This window comes from Thunnus thynnus, chromosome 21 (assembly GCF_963924715.1).
Source record: "Thunnus thynnus chromosome 21, fThuThy2.1, whole genome shotgun sequence".
Lineage (NCBI taxonomy): Eukaryota > Metazoa > Chordata > Actinopteri > Scombriformes > Scombridae > Thunnus > Thunnus thynnus.
In genome coordinates this window covers 2,335,588-2,354,369 of record NC_089537.1, presented here as the reverse complement: position 1 = coordinate 2,354,369, position 18,782 = coordinate 2,335,588, and the positions used below count along the sequence as shown (strand labels likewise).

At 38.5% G+C, this 18,782-nt stretch overlaps 1 protein-coding gene across 2 annotated transcripts; it reads left to right on the top strand.

The window, feature by feature from the left end:
• Nucleotides 1–1,984: 1,984 nt before the first annotated feature.
• On the top strand, nucleotides 1,985–17,468 carry tubb6 (tubulin, beta 6 class V). Of its 2 annotated transcripts, none has more exons than XM_067577884.1 (7): nucleotides 1,985–2,142; nucleotides 6,074–6,182; nucleotides 7,671–7,781; nucleotides 9,021–9,136; nucleotides 9,515–9,643; nucleotides 10,954–11,768; nucleotides 16,474–17,468. In XM_067577884.1, exons 1-7 carry the CDS (start codon nucleotides 2,086–2,088, stop codon nucleotides 16,544–16,546), a joined length of 1,410 nt encoding a protein of 469 aa, XP_067433985.1. In that variant the 5' UTR covers nucleotides 1,985–2,085; the 3' UTR covers nucleotides 16,547–17,468. The 2 variants fall into 2 exon arrangements, with proteins under 2 accessions (XP_067433985.1, XP_067433986.1); XM_067577885.1 differs by having other exon boundaries at nucleotides 1,986–2,142; nucleotides 10,954–11,790.
• Nucleotides 17,469–18,782: the final 1,314 nt, after the last annotated feature.

The window sequence follows — 18,782 nt, the reverse complement described above, 5'->3', positions numbered from 1 at the left end:
TGCTTTGTAAACTGACACTGCTGCTGGCCTCAGCAGCAGCTGACCCATGCTTCATCTTCTCTCCGTGGGAATGTCTGGCACATGTTCCCTGACAGAGGAAAAAAAAAATCCCCTCCAGAAGTCCTTCCTCATTTCTCTGATCAGACTGCAGAACAAATCCATATTGTGAAACGACTGTTTGTTTCACAGTATGCGAATATTCAAACCACCTCTTGGAACCGGCTTGTGGTTCATTCACAAACTCACTCGTTCACATTTGGCAAGCTGCAGTTCTTCCACCAGGGGGAGCTATTTGATCAATCAGATGGGATTTACACCAACAGCCTGCGCCACCTGCAGGCAATGGGTGTTACAGTTTTTTTTCTTTTTAATAGCAGCTATAGTCTTTGAGTTTTTGAGGTTTTACATTTAACATTTTTTAACACCTCAGTCTGTTGCTAGAGGAAACTTATTGGATGGGTATCAGATTTCAGATTTAATAGTTAAATAATGGAAATGTTGACAATATTTCCATTTTATTTCAACAATATCATGTATGTAACGGATTTGTAGAATAGAGCCATACTATTCAGCAATCCTCTGCCTACTTCCATGACGTGGATCAGTTCACCTGAGTTCACTCACTCCTATCATAGCCTAATCTATACATCCCGCCCATACTGATACAGAAAAACTCTTCCGCTTATGGTTTAGGATTTTAATGACTGACCTCAGTATTTATAAAATCCTGGCTATATGTATCGCACATCATAATTGCTGCTGCTGTTACTTTGCTTGCCCGTAGGTGGCGACATCAACATGCCTGCATCTGCAGCTTTAAGTTAATAATCATAATAATAACTTTATTTGTATAGCACCTTTCATACAAAAAATGCAACTAGAAGTACTTTACAACAAAAAATTACATGCACCAAGTGCTTCACAACAAAAAAGACAAATGAACATAAAACATGTAAATGTATATAAGATGGAAAATAAAAACCACTTGATAAATTAAATAAAAATAAGATAAAATAAAGCTAAAATATGATACATAGAATGTGTACTCAGTAGTAGTAATTTGAGACTTAATAAACAAAGACCATATCGTGTGTACAAAATCTGTAAATTGGCACTTAGGTCTGTGAAGCCATAAGCATAACAGAAGTGCAGCTGAATGATCATTGGATCCTGCGATTATGTTCTCTGTGACATTGAGTTGAGTTATATTGAGGTTATGCCACTTTAAATTAAGTGGAAGTTTTTAAGTTGTACACCTGTAATTTACCTGACTTTATTTATGTTCACAGTATAAATACTATAAACAATACATGTAATGTGCAAATGCAATCCTTTTCAATATTACACTATTTAATATTTTCTAATGAATATTCAGTGGTCACCCTGACAGTAAACATATAGGTTTTTTTGGCTGCCAACAATGTTGAATGCTTCCTTTATTTTTTTATTATTACTTTATTTATTATTATTATTTTATTACTTTAGGGTTAGGGTTACAATAAGTACAATAATCACAATTAGTAAACATGAAGTACACACAGTGGAAAATACTTTTTGGCAAATAAAATCTAGTAAAAATACTGCATTTAAATGTTCAAGTAAAGTTCACTTCTCAAAAGTATAAAAGAAAATGCATTCATGAATAAGCAGTAGGCTGTTTTATTTATAGACAACTTGATGAAAGACAGGAATGCATCACCTTTAATGAGCTTTATTAATTATAGTTAATTAGGATAATTTTAATCTGCAAAAAGTCGTCAGATAAAATACTGAACCTCGAAAATGAAATATTTACTTTCTGCCTCTGGAATCATATATTTGCCTCACTTATGTATTAGTATGTAGTGTGTGGGACAGTAGTAGTGTTGTTGTGTGACAGATAGAGTACAGGACTTTCTGCTGAGTGGGACAAACTCTGCCCCCCCGCAGGGCGTGGTCGCGTGTCCGCGCACGAGAGCAGCAGCAGATGAAGCCGGCCGCGCGCTCCCGTGGTGGATCAGACACACACCGGCATCCAGCAGCGGAGGAACGACTGATCTCAGAGAATCACCGGAGAGAGAAAAAGACCGAGAGAAAAGACGAAAGATGAGGGAAATAGTTCATATCCAGGCCGGACAGTGCGGGAACCAGATCGGGACCAAGGTACAGACCACTTTATATTTCATGACTCTACTTGTAGCTGCAACAAAAGTAATATCACAGTAATATCTCCATGACTTGCATAAAGCATCAGGGTTTCCATACATGGCTAACTTCTGTCATAATTATGAAGTGTTACGATTAGTGAATCAATCAGCGACAAGTTTGGTAATTTATTGATTATCTGAGCAAAGATGATAAAGGGTCGATGGAGGGCTTAAAGGGCAGGTTAAAAATTTTTTCAAGTGTGTCTTAAAACAGCAGTCAGGTGTCCATATGAACAGTGAAAGAGGTTTTCCTCGCTGTAATCATTCCTCCTGTTCACACTGGATATTAAAAGATCCTTCAAATGTGCTTTCAATGGAAGTGATGGAGGCCAAAATCCACAGTGTGTCCACACAGTCATTTAAAAGTTGATGTGAAGCTTATATGAGGCTTCAGCAGTCTGAGTTAGTCATATCAGGTGGATATCTGACACATTAAACCGTTACACATCACTGTTAAACAATAATGATGTTTTATGATGTGACAATGCTGCGGTTGAGGTCTGGTTAGGTTTAGGGAAAGATGATGGTTTGGGTTAAAATGATCACTTTGTTAAGGTTAGAGAAACATGTGGTGGATTAAAGTTACTACTTCCTTAAAGTTAGGCCACCTTCGTCATCATGGCTACAATAATATGTAATAAAATGTTCTTTAACAAATTCTGTGAAGAAACCAAAACCAACAATGAACTGATGTACTAACGAGTATTGTGATATATCTTGTCCAAAAACTATTAAAAACACATCAGTGAGCCACACCACTGCACCGGGTGACATGTTTCGTCATCACCATGAACACACACACTGTAGTTTATTCTGACTCAGTCCCACACACACTGTCCTGCTGCCCGTCTTCACAAGAAAAACGACAGCATAGGTCAAAAATTCAGGTCAGCAAAAACAGCCTATAGTTACGTTTATGCCATCTAGTGGTCGTAGTAATTATGACCCGAGGAAGTGACGCAGTTGGGTGGATGGCGAGATAGTTAGATGGCAAAAAGTGGACTTAGCTGCAGGAGACCGCTGTTTTGCTTCCTGTTTCCAACCACGATTGTCATGTTTCCAACCACGAGTTGGGACAGTTTTTAAAAAAAAAACAAAGGTTGTGTAACTTTAAGGAAGTAACTAACCCACTCCATGTTTCAAGTGATCATTTTGACCCAAACCATGATCTTTTCCTAACTCGAACCAAGTGGTTTTTGTGTCTAAACCTAACCAGATCTTAACAACAGCGTTGTCACACCATAAAATAAAATTATTGTTTAATATTACTGCCGATAGAAGCGGCACATTAGAAAACACTCTTATGAGTCATTCTGGAGTGCAGGTGCAATCGACCTATGTGGTCGTTTTATTATGAGGATGTGTTGAGAAATACTCACTAAAGCACCAAATGTGGATCCATCCGCCACAGAAAATAGTCCCCAACAAATGCAGCTCCCCCTGTGTTTGTTTTATAAAAACTACAGTGACCAGCTGTTTTAGGAAAGTCCCCCTTCTATAAATGAAACTGTATTTCTGAGTTGAACCAATGAGCTTAAAGCTGACAGAGTACAGAAGAGACAAGCCATTGTTTTTGAGGTTAATATGATGAATAAAAATTAAAACAATGGATAGCTAACAGTACATTTTTGAATGAATGAATGAATTCATTGGGCCTTGGTTCCTTTCTGTTTAGTAATAAACTCTTCACAGTGGTGCGGAGGAGTGAACTTAGAGCCACTGTGAGACTATTCAAGGAATCTGGATAGACACACACACACACACACACACACACACACACACACACACACACACACACAACTACACTCTGACTCACACAACTATTTCAGTATGAGTTTTCTGGGCTGGAAGTCAAGTGACCGAGCATAGTTTTAGTAACAGAGAAAGTGAAACATGAGAATACAACTTTGTTGTCCACAAAAATGGAAAACTGTCTGATCCTATCCGGCAGTTCATTAAAACATGAAAACATACGCAAACCACACAATAACACTGACACTATACTCCAAATAATGAAGTGACTGTAATCGATATTTTTATAATAACGTTGTCTGAACTATCAGTGTGTAATGTGTTGGTTGTGTCTCGTAGTGATGAACCTACAGAGAATTATCAGAGACTCTGCAGCTCCTCTCGGCTTTACGGAGCTTTATAGTGAGTTTCAGCTCATTGTTTATCTGTCCGGCTGCAACTTTACTGTTCTGGTTCATTCTCAGCGCTCTCATAGTGTTGTTTTCAGAGAAAAAGCTGTAAAAAGCCGCTGTACACTACCTGCTCAGCACCAAACAGACACAGTTAGCTGTAGACTAGCTGGTGAACATAGTGGAGCATTTAGCAGCTAAAGAGCCAGATATTTCCCTTAGGAGTTGGTAGAGAGTAAAAACAGAGCTAAAAGAGAGTGAATATTGGACTTACATTCACCAGGTGGACAGAAACACGACTCCACATAAATGATAATGTTGCTCCGTAAATGCTGGATGTGGAAATAAACACCTGTTTGCTAACATGTTCAACATATCAACTTAAAAGCTGATGATATATCAGAGTTGTGTTCACTATTTCTTTCTGCAAAAAAAACTAGTGGACAAAAAATTAGTTAATGCGGATTTAAAGCTCGAGGGTAGGACTTTTGTCTCCCCCTTCTGGCAGTGAGAGTAAAGGGAGGCGCTCAGCTGTGAATAACAGGCACACAGAGAGGGTTGGTAAAAATGGATATGTTTTGACAGTGTTTTGGTCTATCAGACCAAAAACATATTTTATGATGGTACACCAGCCCACCAGGATTTGTCCCAGTATGCCTGATGGCCAGTACACCACTGGCCGTAACCTGCTGTTGCTGCTGTAAAATGGTGGATAAATTGTTTTGAGTGTCACACAACTCCCGCCAAATGACTCCTTTCACTATCAGAATTTGATCCATTTGGTCCAATAACACTTTGAAAGTCTAGAAGAGCCACATGATTAACAGCCAAACGGCCAGCATGGGAATGTTGCCACTGACATGATATTTAAAAACTCTTGACTTGAATGTAATGGACGTTCATTTATATGTAAAAGTTCCGCACAGCAGGATTAAACAAAATAAAAAAAAGACGAAAATTATAATCAGAGAAACAACAAACACTCAATGAGCAGCCAGCAGGTTCCATAGTGCAAACACAGAGGCTGCTGGGTAACGAATCCCTGTGACTGTGTGGAAAGTATGTAACTCAGCAGGTTGTAAACAAATGTAGAGAAACGGCCACAGCATTGTACAAAGTATCTGACATTGTTTAAGTTTGAATATTTATCTTGCTGTTCGACGTTTTATTATCAACCTCTAACGTCTGTTTTCACCTTTTAAACTCTTATTTAACTCATGACAAACTCTTTAAATTCCATCCCAAAGTTTCCAAATGAATACATTTCCCCAAATGTAATGATTCACAAGTTAACTGAATGTTTTTAAATATTTTATGTTTTGGACTCTATTTGATTTTTTGGTTCAAAGGCAAAGAACTAATTAAAAATGTCATTCTGAATTTTTAAATTTAAAGCTCATTTCATCCAAATCACAATATATATATATATATATATATATATATATATATATATATATATGTGTGTGTGTGTGTGTAGTATATAATTTCTAAATTATCCATGCATATTTCTTGGTAATTATTTCCTCAGTATAAAGAAATCACCATGAAAACCTTCTGTTTTTTTCAACTATCGCTGGTTAATTATCTTCTAGAGAAAGCAGTGGTTACCTCTGTGACCCAAATATGCTAATACATAGATGGAAGGAGCTCTGTGGGAGAAAAAGGGTTTAACAAAATGTTCAGGTTAACATCTGAGTTCTTCTTCTTCTTCTCCTTCATCTGTTGCTGCTTCTGTGACTCGATCAGTTCTGGGAAGTGATCAGCGACGAGCACGGCATCGACCCTGCAGGAAACTATGTGGGTGACTCAGCTCTTCAGCTGGACAGGGTCAACGTCTACTACAATGAGGCATCCTGTAAGTAAAATAGATAAGGAGTGTGTGTGTGTGTGGGTGTGTGTGTGTGTGTGTGTGAGTGTGAGTGTGTGAGTGTGTGAGTGTGTGTGTGTGTGTGTGTGTGAGTGTGTGTGTGTGAGTGTGTGAGTGTGTGTGTGTGTGTGTGAGTCACTGTGAATATTCCCCTGAATCACCTGCGATGGTCTGAGTTTGGCTTCTACTGGAAAATTAATCACAATTCACCTCTTAAACCAACACAAAGCTTGTTTTTTTTCCCCAAGTGTTTCCAAATTGATGGATAGAACTATAAAGCTCTGAAATGTTAAGAAAATAATGGACACAAGAGAGGAAAATTGCCATCTTTTTTTGCATTTTTTAAATATTTGGGACACCGCACATTGTTTTATATCTTATTAATATATTTTTATCTACGGATTCGGAAACCTGTAGTTGGTTTGCTCTGGTCCGTATCAGTGAATGAGTTGCATTTTCCTGTTTGTTTGGTTACTTTTCACACAGAAAAGATTCAAATGAACCAAAATGTATTACTAAACCATTCTCACTAAACATTCATTGGCCAGTTGTGTCTGGGACGGTATTGAGAACATAAACACTGGAAGAAGGTCCTTTGTCCAAATTCTTTGTTGTTTTAGTCCAGGTTGGACCTTGATTCATTTTCAGAGTAGCTGCTAGCAACTGTTGAGTTCATTCATCCACATCCCAGCATGCAAACCACTTGCAGAGTACACCTAGTTGTCAGATCAGATGGAGGTTGGATCACACTCCTGTCACAGGTGAGAACTTGTCACTCTGTGTATTTTAGGTTCGGTATTTCTAGGACACACAATCACAAACCAAAGCAGAGAAGTTTAACCAAATTCTAGCTATATGTTTTTAGAGTGTAGGGAACATAAAATGCAAAGAGTAGTCAAAAATATAAAAACAATAAAAATGGAAATAGAATAGATTCTTAAAGTAAAGAAACACTAAAAGTATATGGTGCTTATCTGAGGAACAGTATTGCAAATTGTTTTCTTGGCAAATGGCTGCTATGTTGTGCGTAGTTTGCTTAGCTGGCCTACTGGTAGTAGCTGGATCTTTGTCGGATCTCCAGTCTCAAAGGGTCCAAACCCAAGTACGACTGCTGTGTTCAGACCTGCCCAAATGAATAGTACCAAGGAGGAAAAACAAGAGTCTCCTTCAACTGGACTAAACATGGCAGGTTTGAAAACTCCTTGGAACAAGGGAATAGTAACAGGAGCAAAGTTTGTTCATCACAAAAACTCAATGATCAGGATTAGGAACAATATATATAGTGAGCTTAACAGGTGAGACATGAATCGAGGCAAACTATTGGCCACCAGTCCCCACCAATGGGACCTGAGACAACTCCAAGAGGTCACTTAACAGGAAAATGTAAACATAGGTCGGTTTAGAGCATTTGAACAACATAAAAATGTGACATTTTGGTGCCAGAAAGTATCATGTTTCTTATGTTTGTTTGTGCAGCACATAAATATGTCCCCCGGTCAGTGCTGGTCGACTTGGAGCCAGGAACCATGGACAGTGTTCGTTCAGGAGCCTTCGGACAACTCTTCAGACCAGACAACTTCATCTTTGGTAACAGTCAACTGCTTTAATTCAAGGAATATGGAGGTTAATGGAGGTTTTAGCAATGAAGTTGTAAGTTTGTATAAGTTTACAGGGTTGTTTATGTAAAAATGCCCATTATATTTACCTAAGGTCCAATAATGACTGAAGACCTTTACCTGGAAAATGATCTGAACTCTTTTAATTTGCTTTAGGATAAATAAGATAAAAAGTTTTGAGATAAAGGTAATTTTATGGCATGTTGATCTCTGCTTAAATGCTTCATTATATCAAAGAAAGCAGCCTAAAACTCAGGGGGTTGATTAAGGTGCAATTCTGCAAAACAATTATATAAACCAAATGTATTCTTCTCCTCATTAATGTCTTCCTCAACTAAGTCACTGATTGAGGATAAAAATGAAAGAAAATCTTTATTATTTAGAAATAAAGAGATAATAATATTATGAAATGCTCACATTGACACATGACTCACCAGAGAGCTTCATTTACACAGCAAATGTCAAACTCTTCTGCATAAGATTTTTCCAGAATACCAACATTAGATAAAAAAAGAAATGGAAAAGTTGCAGCTATGAAAAAATCCAAACATAACTGTAATTAAAGGAGCAGGAGATTTTTATTTTTAGAGCACCAGTCAGCAGGTAAAAACCCTTAAAGCTGCATTAATTGATTTTTTCAGCCTCTTGGGGCAGCAGAACCAGCTGTAAACACAGCATATGATATATTATTGATTTATAAAGCAGTTGCGGCTAACATGTCAACAAACAGCTGCCTACTTCCACATCCTGCAGACACATGATCATCCCATTATTGTTGACAGTGTCAATAATTACTTGAACTGCAGAGATGGTGACATTGCTCTCTGGGTTTATTACTACAAGATAAACTTTATAAAAAGTATGAATTATTGCAGCTTAAGGAGTTGTAGGGAGGTTTTTGTTATCACAGAGATGGAACAGCAGTGAAACTTTCCAGCGTGTAATTTGTACAGTAAACACAGTGAAGTAAGTCCAGCATTTGTTTTATAAACTGATGTCTGAGTAGGAGAAGAAGCAGGGAGGCTGTAGATCTCTCCATGTCTCTCATGTACACACACATGAATTAAACTCTGTCCTCTGATACCCCGGCTGAAAATGGGTCACCAGTGGAGTGTGGGTCTGCGTGCACATTCCCATCTGTCGTGGTGATCATTTTACATTTCACAGATGGATTTGCAAAATGTTTGTGCTGATGATTGGTTGTCTGCAGGTCAGACAGGTGCGGGGAACAACTGGGCTAAAGGTCACTACACGGAGGGGGCGGAGCTCGTAGACTCAGTCCTGGACATAGTGAGGAAGGAGTGCGAACACTGTGATTGTCTCCAGGTGAAGACTAGTCTTCTTTTGGCTTTTCTGAAGAAATAATCAATAATCTCATTGGTTGGTTAAACCCTAAACCAGGTTAAAATGAAGCACTTTTGTAGTAAAGATGGAAACAAAACATTTTTATTTGAAATTGCATTTTTTTTGTCAAATATTTTTTATATAATATAATATCATCAAAGGTGATTTTAAGGTCAGTGTATTACAATGCAGTAATTTGTGTGTCTTTACAATTTATTTGCTAGATTACATGAAAAGGACAGTTCTTTACTGAAGCCAAACCTACACCCATGACCAAATAATAAATATCTGAAAGCAGACTGTAACTTTCTCATCACTGTTTGCTGTGAAATGACAGAAATAAACAACTTCTCCTCGCAGGGTTTCCAGCTGACTCACTCTCTGGGAGGGGGCACCGGCTCGGGTATGGGCACCCTGCTGATCAGTAAGATCCGGGAGGAGTACCCTGACCGGATCATGAACACATTCAGTGTCATGCCCTCACCTAAGGTATCAGGAAGGAATAATCTGTGTTTATTCCCTCTCCTTTTTGTGTTTCATCCTACTTTCTTTCATCTTCCTCTTATAATACCTTTTCCACTTATATTCTTCTCTCACAACCCAAAACCCTTTCTATATAGTCCATGGTGTTGCTCATGATTTCCCAGTCACACCAGAAAATAATAAGTAGAAAAAGTAATATAAAAAAAGATCAAACAGATTAAACCAAAGTGAAAATAATTGTTAAATATATCCTTAAAAGTAAGCAGGACAAGGTTTTTTTTTTTTGGCAAACTCAAAGCTCATGACAGAGCTATTAAAGTCAACAGTACACAATTATATAGAAGGTCTTTTACTTTTTATATGCTGCTTGAATTGGAATAAAAAGGGATTAAGTACTCTTAACCATAGCATGCTCATGCAGGGCTGTGTGTGCAAGAATTACTGCAGATTATGCAACTGTTTTGTGGAGCAGTTTATACTCCAGTAGAGCAAAGTTAAATATAATTGCTTCTTCTGTTTTGGAGACTGGCCCTATTCCTGGTCAGTAGTCAGTACTGTCAAGATTAGTAGAGGGAGTTACAATCATGGATTAAAGGACAAGCTTCATAGTTTTTCAAGTGTGTCTTAAAACAACAGTCAGGAACCCAAATGAACATTAAAGCTGTTTTTCTTGCTGTAATCATTCCTCCTGTTCATACTGACCATTAGAAGATCCCTTCATAATGACCTTACAATGGAAGTGATGGAGGACAAAGTCACAGTCCTCCCTCTGTGCAAAAATGTATTTAAAAGTTTATCTGAAGGTAATATGAAGCTTCATCCATCCAAATGAGTCAAATCAAGTAAATGTATATGTAAATGTTTCAGATATCCACTTGATATGACTAACTCAGACTGCTGAAGCCTCATATAAGCTTCACAGAGACTTTTAAATGACTGTGTGGACACACTGTGGATTTTGGCCTCCATCACTTCCATTGAAAGCACATTTGAAGGATCTTTTAATATCCAGTATGAACAGGAGGAATGATTACAGCGAGGAAAACCTCTTTCACTGCTGATATGGACACCTGACTGTTGTTTTAAGGCAGACTCTAAAAATTGTGAACCCATCCTTTACAGTCTGAATCCTCCTAAAGTGGTATCATGGGAAATTTTCAAATTCTTCCCATTTGGCTGACAATGTGCAAATGAAGGATAATCCTGTATTCCTTTAATTTCTCTTCCTCCTTGTCTTTCTTTTCCCTGTTCCTGCTTCGCTTTTTTCATCACACCTCAACGTCCCCTCATATCTGATCGTCTCTCTATTCCGTCAGGTGTCTGACACCGTGGTGGAACCCTACAATGCCACCTTGTCAGTCCACCAGCTGGTTGAAAACACAGATGAGACCTACTGCATTGACAACGAAGCTCTTTACGACATCTGCTTCCGCACTCTCAAACTCACCACACCCACCTACGGCGACCTCAACCACCTGGTTTCTGCCACCATGAGCGGCGTGACGACCTCTCTGCGGTTCCCCGGACAGCTCAACGCAGATCTCCGCAAGCTGGCTGTCAACATGGTGCCTTTCCCCAGACTCCACTTCTTCATGCCAGGGTTTGCTCCTCTGACGGCGAGGGGCAGCCAGCAGTACCGAGCACTCACCGTTCCCGAGCTCACCCAGCAGATGTTCGATGCCAGAAACATGATGGCGGCCTGCGACCCTCGACATGGACGCTACCTGACCGTTGCCACTGTTTTCCGCGGGCCCATGTCCATGAAGGAGGTGGATGAGCAGATGCTGAACGTCCAGAACAAGAACAGCAGCTACTTCGTGGAGTGGATCCCCAACAACGTCAAGGTGGCCGTCTGTGATATCGCTCCCCGGGGGCTCAAGATGGCAGCCACCTTCATCGGCAACAGCACGGCCATCCAGGAGTTGTTCAAGCGCATCTCAGAGCAGTTCTCCGCCATGTTCCGCCGAAAGGCCTTCCTGCACTGGTTCACAGGCGAGGGCATGGACGAGATGGAGTTCACGGAGGCGGAGAGCAACATGAACGACCTGGTGTCCGAGTACCAGCAGTACCAGGAAGCCACTGCCAACGACGGCGAGGAGAACTTTGAGGACGAGGAGGACGAGATCAACGAGTAAGGAGACCGAACACGACTGGTAAAGCTCTGAGGGAACGCTGGTAGAGCAATCATGTGACATCAGAATAATAATGGTCAAATCTAGTAGTTCTGAAACAGTAGTAGTAGTTCTTTTAATGACGTCATCTCGTTGTGTCCTCTTCTTCTGCAATGGTTTAATGGCACCAACTGAAGAAGCGCCACCTACTGTTTATCTCTTAATATTCACACAACAGCAGTGGATGGAAACAAACATTAAATTTAATTTTCTTTTGGCGATTTTCTAGAAATTTGGTTAAAACATAATGTAAACTTGGCTAATAAGACAATTCGCCAGTTAATAAACTAGTCAGTTTGAATGTTGATAGTTGATTTTTACTTGATTTTTATGAATGTAAAAAAATTTGCAACAACTGCAAAAATCCAAAGATTACAATGGATATTTTCTGGGTTGTTTTGGGGTGCTAGAACAACTTATATAAGAGAATGGAATCATTATTTTCAGCATTTAAAATCTAGACAGCTAATGGAATGATTGAAAAAATAATCAACAAATATATTAAAGTAAAAATAATTGTTAGTTGTTTTTTAATTTCAAAACACCACTGACAAATTCTTAAAAATGTTTTCTCCCACGATGAGCTCTTGTTTCTACACTGTTTCTGAAATGTGGGAATATAATATTGAAAATAATTTTTCTCAGTGTCCTTCCAACAGTCAACAGTGGTTTCTTCTGACAATGACCTAAATGTAACCAAACTAACCATAAAGCTGTTAGATCAGAAAATACAATGAGCCATTTTGTCATTTAGGTTCGAGGATCTGTTGATCATACAAAAAAAATGTTTGGTAACAGTTAAAAATGTAAAATGAATATCTAACAATTCAATTTAAAGTAGTGAATGAAGTAGGTGCACTGATAGGATGCTAACACTTTAAAGTGGAAACATGAAGGCATCTTTGACATTACCTTTGTCTTTTCTACACAGACACATGCTACTCGTTTTTTATTTGACCACTTACAAAATCCTGATTAACTGTTTTTGTACTGTACTGTGTTTGCGTGTGTTTGTTTTCAAACTGTGATTTTTGTACATTGTGAGCACGTCTGGAGTGGCTGAAATTAAAGCATTCAGTGCCTTAAAGTGTTACATGTCTGCCGTGTCAGTGTTTTCTGGATGTGTGAACTGTAGTCTGTTATGTATTGGATCTGTCCCTGGTGTATTTTGTTTCATTATTCTGGTGGTTTATTAAGTTACCACAGTCATTTGAATCATGAAACAGCTTGTTTTTACAATAAGAAGATTAAGTTATTAAGTATATCACTTTTTTAAACAAAAGCCAATCATTTATGTGAACTGACCTTTAGAGATTTTGATCATTGTTCTGTTCCTGTTTATGTACAAAAATGATGCCTGTCTGAGTCTGCTTAAGTGTGTGCATATTTGACCCAAAAACTTTCTTTTATATAAAAAAATGCAAATTTTCTGCTGAGAAAACGTCAACTTCCTGTTTGCTACAGATTAGGGCTAGTGAATGAATCTTAATCAGAAATGTGTCTGTACCACTGATTATTAAAAACCTTCTTTACTTATTATTTGATAAAATAGTTCTTAAATTAAACCATAATCTTCCAGTTTTTAGACTGCTTTTTATTTACACAAAGTTCTTGCATGGCTGCTTTGTGTTGAGATAATGCATTTGATAAGTTAAGATTATTTTGTTAAAAAGGAAAAGGGATTTATAGAAAAGTGTGTTTATGTTATGTAAAGTATCTTTTTTTAATGTTTTTTTTTATTGGAGCAAAATGACAGCAGAAACAACATGAAATATAAAAAGACAAAAGGACAGAACATAACATAAGATTGTAATTTAGCTAAAGTTGGCAGGGATTTGCACGATTATTGAGAAGTAGTATAACCAGGGGGAGGATAATGAGTGAGGAAAATTGGATGAATTAATGGATGAACAAATGAGGAAAACAAACACATGAACAAATAAACAAAACAACAACAACAAGAAAGCATCATTTTGGTGTCAACAATGAAAACTGGACACAGAGAGCTGAATGCCTTAGATGAAGAGTAGGTTTCCAAACCACAGATAGTGAATCTGTCAGGACCTGAGCTCACCTCCCTGCACTCACAAAATACCACATCAGACAGAGAGAATCAGCCCGTCAACAGCTTGTTAATCTCCCCCGCCCAGCTTTGTGTGTGAGAGTTGATTTCCCAGCAGTTCTGTTTGTGTTGTGGATTACGGGGCGAGCAGCGGCAGCCGTCAGCTTCAAAGACAAACGCTTTGCTCATGTCTGTCGGCCTGAGCTGATGTCTGTGGATCTATTCTCCACCTGCGGGTCTTTGTATCTCTGTCTCTACATCACTGGGTATTCAACAGACTCATCAGTGCTGTTGCCATGGTTACATGATGTTTAAAGGATAAGTCTAGTGATTTTTCTACATTTTTCTTATTGTCAACAAATCTCATATGCAGAGCCAAACCAACAGTGAACTCATCCTACTAACAAGTATTGTGTGTGTATCAAAGCCTGAGCCTGATATATCATATTCCTCTGTGCTGTAGACCTTTGTTGTTGTCCAAAACTATCGAAAACAAGTCAATGAGCCACTCCGTAGCATGTGCAGGAAGGTTTGGACTACAAGCTGTAAACAGAACCATGTTCCCGCACATGCTCAGTGGCGTCTGCCTTACACAGAACTACTCTCTGGAGACTGAAAACATGATGCTGTTATTAGTCTTTGGAGCCGTTTCTCAACAAACTAACGTGACTAAACTCTTCATGATAAAGGAACATGTCACCCAGTACAGCGGTGTGGCTCACAGACACAAGAGAGGTCTATGGCACACACAATACTTTCTAGAAGACCAGTTCATTGCTGGTTTGACTCCAAACATGAGATTTGTTGACAATAAAAAAAATTGAAAATCACCAGCCTTATCCCTTAAAAGTGTGGACACTTCCCACTCCTGACTTCTTGATAGGACTGTTTGTGTGGATAGAGATATTTTTTCAACCTGATGTATTTCCCATAAATGTGGCAATTGTAGCTCTATGGGTCATGCTAACTTTGCACTTGCTAGCTCTGTTATAGAGATTCAGGTGAAATGAGGACTCGTATATCAGACAACAACAACGAATATCAGAACAATCTGCTGACACCCCTACAGCTTTGCAAATGAACATTTTTTGCATGAATCATAGAACCTGGCCTGGAACGGCCATGATGGAGATCTATATCTGGGGGAACTTGCACGTTGGTTTGTTTACGTGTATGAGGCTGCAGATAGCTTTCCATTTAATGTGTATTCAAAAATAGTGGCATGTAGACGAGATCCAGTTGATTTTGGGGAGATAATGTTGATAAGCGCTGCAAATTAATTTGTGGTAGTTAAACAGCTGGAATAACTCTCATCTCTGGATACCTCTAGATTTTCCAAGTCTGGCAACAACAGGTTCACTTGGTGAGGCAGCTGGATTCACAAGATTACATTTTGTCAGGCTTCAAGTTATGTGCTTGTGGCGAAACCATTGGTGGTTCGGACCAATCGGCATTGTGTGAGGAACTACTGGCAGCTACAGGCATGGTTTAGATGTGACAACAGCAAGAACCGACTGTTTGTTTTAAAAATTACAATGGCAGCTCCTAAAGAGGTTAGTGTAGATGCTGCTATAGCATCAGTTATATCAGAACTGGAGAGTATTTATATAACTACACCACCTAGATACACTGACTTGCTTGCTAGCTTTCAAAGTTCCTCAGACTGCAGCTTGTTGCTGTGTTTCCTCTTTGGTGCTCTCCTATTACGTCATATGGTTCGTGGATTTGATTGGTTGAAGTTAGCCGTGATAGACGGTGATAGACTGTCACCTGTCAAGTATTTTTTGAAAGTGCCTGTCCTTATCCAAACAGTTTCCAAGGACGACTTCTCAGATGGTTCTGTGTAACAAACCATTTGGTGCATCAGGTTACCAACCATGGATGTATAATAAGAGCTAGACACTCGCGGTATTGCAGTGAAAAATCCCCCTGCGGCCCAAAAAGCATTTTCCCCATAGACTACCATTATAAAAGAGACATCTATCAAACTGTTGACAGGACACCTTGAACTGCAAACAATGTCAATTATGACTCTTTCTATTATGAACTTTTGGTCCATGGGGGTTTTATATTTGTAAAACTCTCCCTGCGATAAAACTGTCTTTTTTGGCGTATGCGCCAGCTGAGCAATTCCTCTAGGACTGAATGGGTGCCATTTTTAGTCTGGTATCCAGCTCTTATAAAACATCCATGTTATCAACAGGTCCCACTCTGCAGCAACATTTCTCCTCTTCACTCAGCAGGAGAGCAGTAACTGTCTTTCAGGATGGTACTCTTGCCTTTCTGCCTCAGCCTCTATTGATTGTTTTTGTCTCTTCCATTTGATTGAGCTCCTCTCTGTGTGTCTCTGTGCCTGTGAGAGACAAGCATTTAAAATGACGACTTTAAAAAAATCATGTTTATCTGGAAAACTATTTGAGGCTCAGCAGCTTGTTTTGTGTCAACAGTTTGTATTTGTCCTTTTCCTGTTTCAACATGACAAAAAAACAACAAACAAACAAACAAAAAAAGTGTTGGAAGCTTTTGTTTACTAAGTTTGTCAGAGTGATTGATGAGAGAAATTGCATTTATCTGTCTGAAGTTTACTGTTTTCCCTCCAACAGGAGCTGGGATGCAGAGGGGCAGCTTGATGAGCCAATCAGAGAGCAGGAAGACAACTTTAGCCCAATTAACTAAAGGCAGAAGGGGGTCATCAGCTAAAAGACAAAACAAAAAAAACAAAAAACAACCTACAATAACAATAACAACATCCAAAACCAATCTGGCAAATTCCTGATTTTCTGAAAAGTGTTTGAAGATGTGTGACTCATGAAGAGCAGCAGTGCTGATCCAGGATCGCTGTGTGTATAACGTGTAGGTAATGACTCCAAACCTTTAGTCTAAACAAACAGAGCGTTAATTCTGGATAATTCTGCAAAACACTGGATCATGTTCAATTATGTTTTTGAACATTAAATGTGGTAATTAATTATTCTTGCAATATCTCCACATGACAACTACTGGCTTCTGGTTAAGGGAAAGATTGTGACTGTGGTTTAATATATATTAATAAGCCATGGATGAAAGTTGAATGTGTTTAGACTAAACAAGTCTAACATTTCACATTAATTCATTAAAAAAAACTTCTTATCTATGATGTCTTGCACAGAGTCAAGAACTGTCCTGCTGTAACGGTGCATTGTACTTTTTATTTGTAGATACATAATGCAAAATTCCCTGAAGTGCTTCTATTTGTAGTGATGATTTTACTGGGATTACATTTCTGATTGTTTCTACTTGTTTGTGTGATGGAAAAAAAAAAACTGTTTTTACTTTTTACCAAAATCAAAAATACAGATTAGTCGAGCTAAAAACAAGTCTGCAGTTTAGACCATGTAGAAACACACACAGTTATGACTCTTAAATCTCTCGTTAGTATGAGAGGCAGTCAGAGGCTCCAAATGAGCACAGTGCAGGAAACTTGAAAACTGTATTATTTTAGGACGAGTGTTTTCTGACTGCCTCTCCATGCTGATGTATAAACTGGGACATTTTGAAAGTATTTGTTGCTGTGAATGTAAACATAAAAACTAATAAAGATGACTTGTGTAAAATAAAATGTTTTTTATGCACATTTCTTTTTGTCAAAATATCAGCAGAAAGCACAAATATCCACTCATAATCAAAGGAAATGGAGCCCTCCAGTGGTGAAAACACCAGATTAACTACACTTGCATTTCAACATACTTTGCCAAATAATAATTAATTTTCCTTATTGAGTTTAAATTATGAATTAATTTTAAAATGGATTTCATTTAACAAGGCTGTGAAATTTTACTTTCTATTTTCCATTTCTGTTCCATCATATTCCATCTCACAGTTTATGTCTTCCCGCTTTAACATTTACAGTTTCTCTTTCATGACAGCTCCCTTTAATTTAAAGTACCTATAATTGATATTTTTTTATAATGTCTGTCAGTGTGTTGGTTGTGGCTCATAGTGATGAACCTACAGAGAATTATCAGTGACTCTGCAGCTCCTCTCGGCTTTACAGAGCTTTATAGTGAGTTTCAGCTCATTGTTTATCTGTCCAGCTGCAACTTTACTGTTCTGGTTCACTCTCAGCGCTCTCATGGCGTCGTTTTCAGAGAAAAAGCTGTAAAAAGCCGCTGTACACTACCTGCTCAGCACCAAATGGCAAACAGACACAGTTAGCTGTAGACTAGCTGGTTAACATAGTGAAGCATTTCGCTGTTAAAGAGCCAGATATTTCCCTCAGGAGTTGGTAGAGAACAAAAACAGAGCAGAGTGCCACCAAAAGAAGTGGAAAAATTAGAGCCATTGGTTCAAAAGTGAGTCTGAGCTGAGGGTTTTGGCCCAGATTGACAACCCCCTTTACAAGCTGTTTATTTTAAACAACAACTTTAGCACAATTTGTTTGTTCAGTGTCAGAAGTTTGCTGGTTTATTTGAGTTATGAAAGATGTGGTTTCAGCCTTGTATGGACTGTGGAGTAAATCTGTCTCTACACTTGATGATGATGGACAGTTGATACTGTCTTTCTGATTGTTGTGATAGTGTGTTCATAGTTCTGTGGTGGTAAAAAATATTACTGTTTAATAAAGAACTTTATAAACTTTAAGGATTAAGGATTAACATTAAAAAGCACACTATTTTCTCTCCTCTTCATCTTCTCTGCTGCTCTCCAATTTCCTCTCCTGCTTCCTCATCATACTCCTTCTTCCTCTTTTCCTCTCCTGATGTACTTTTCATCTTTTCATGTAACTGTCATGAGCGGCCACTAGGAGGTGCTGCAACACAACTCTGTCTCCAAACGCCTGACTTACCAACCTCAAATGTTTTATTACTAATGACTGGACTCCATATAAAAAACACTTCTGTTAATGTTTATGCACCAATGCATTCACTCAGCA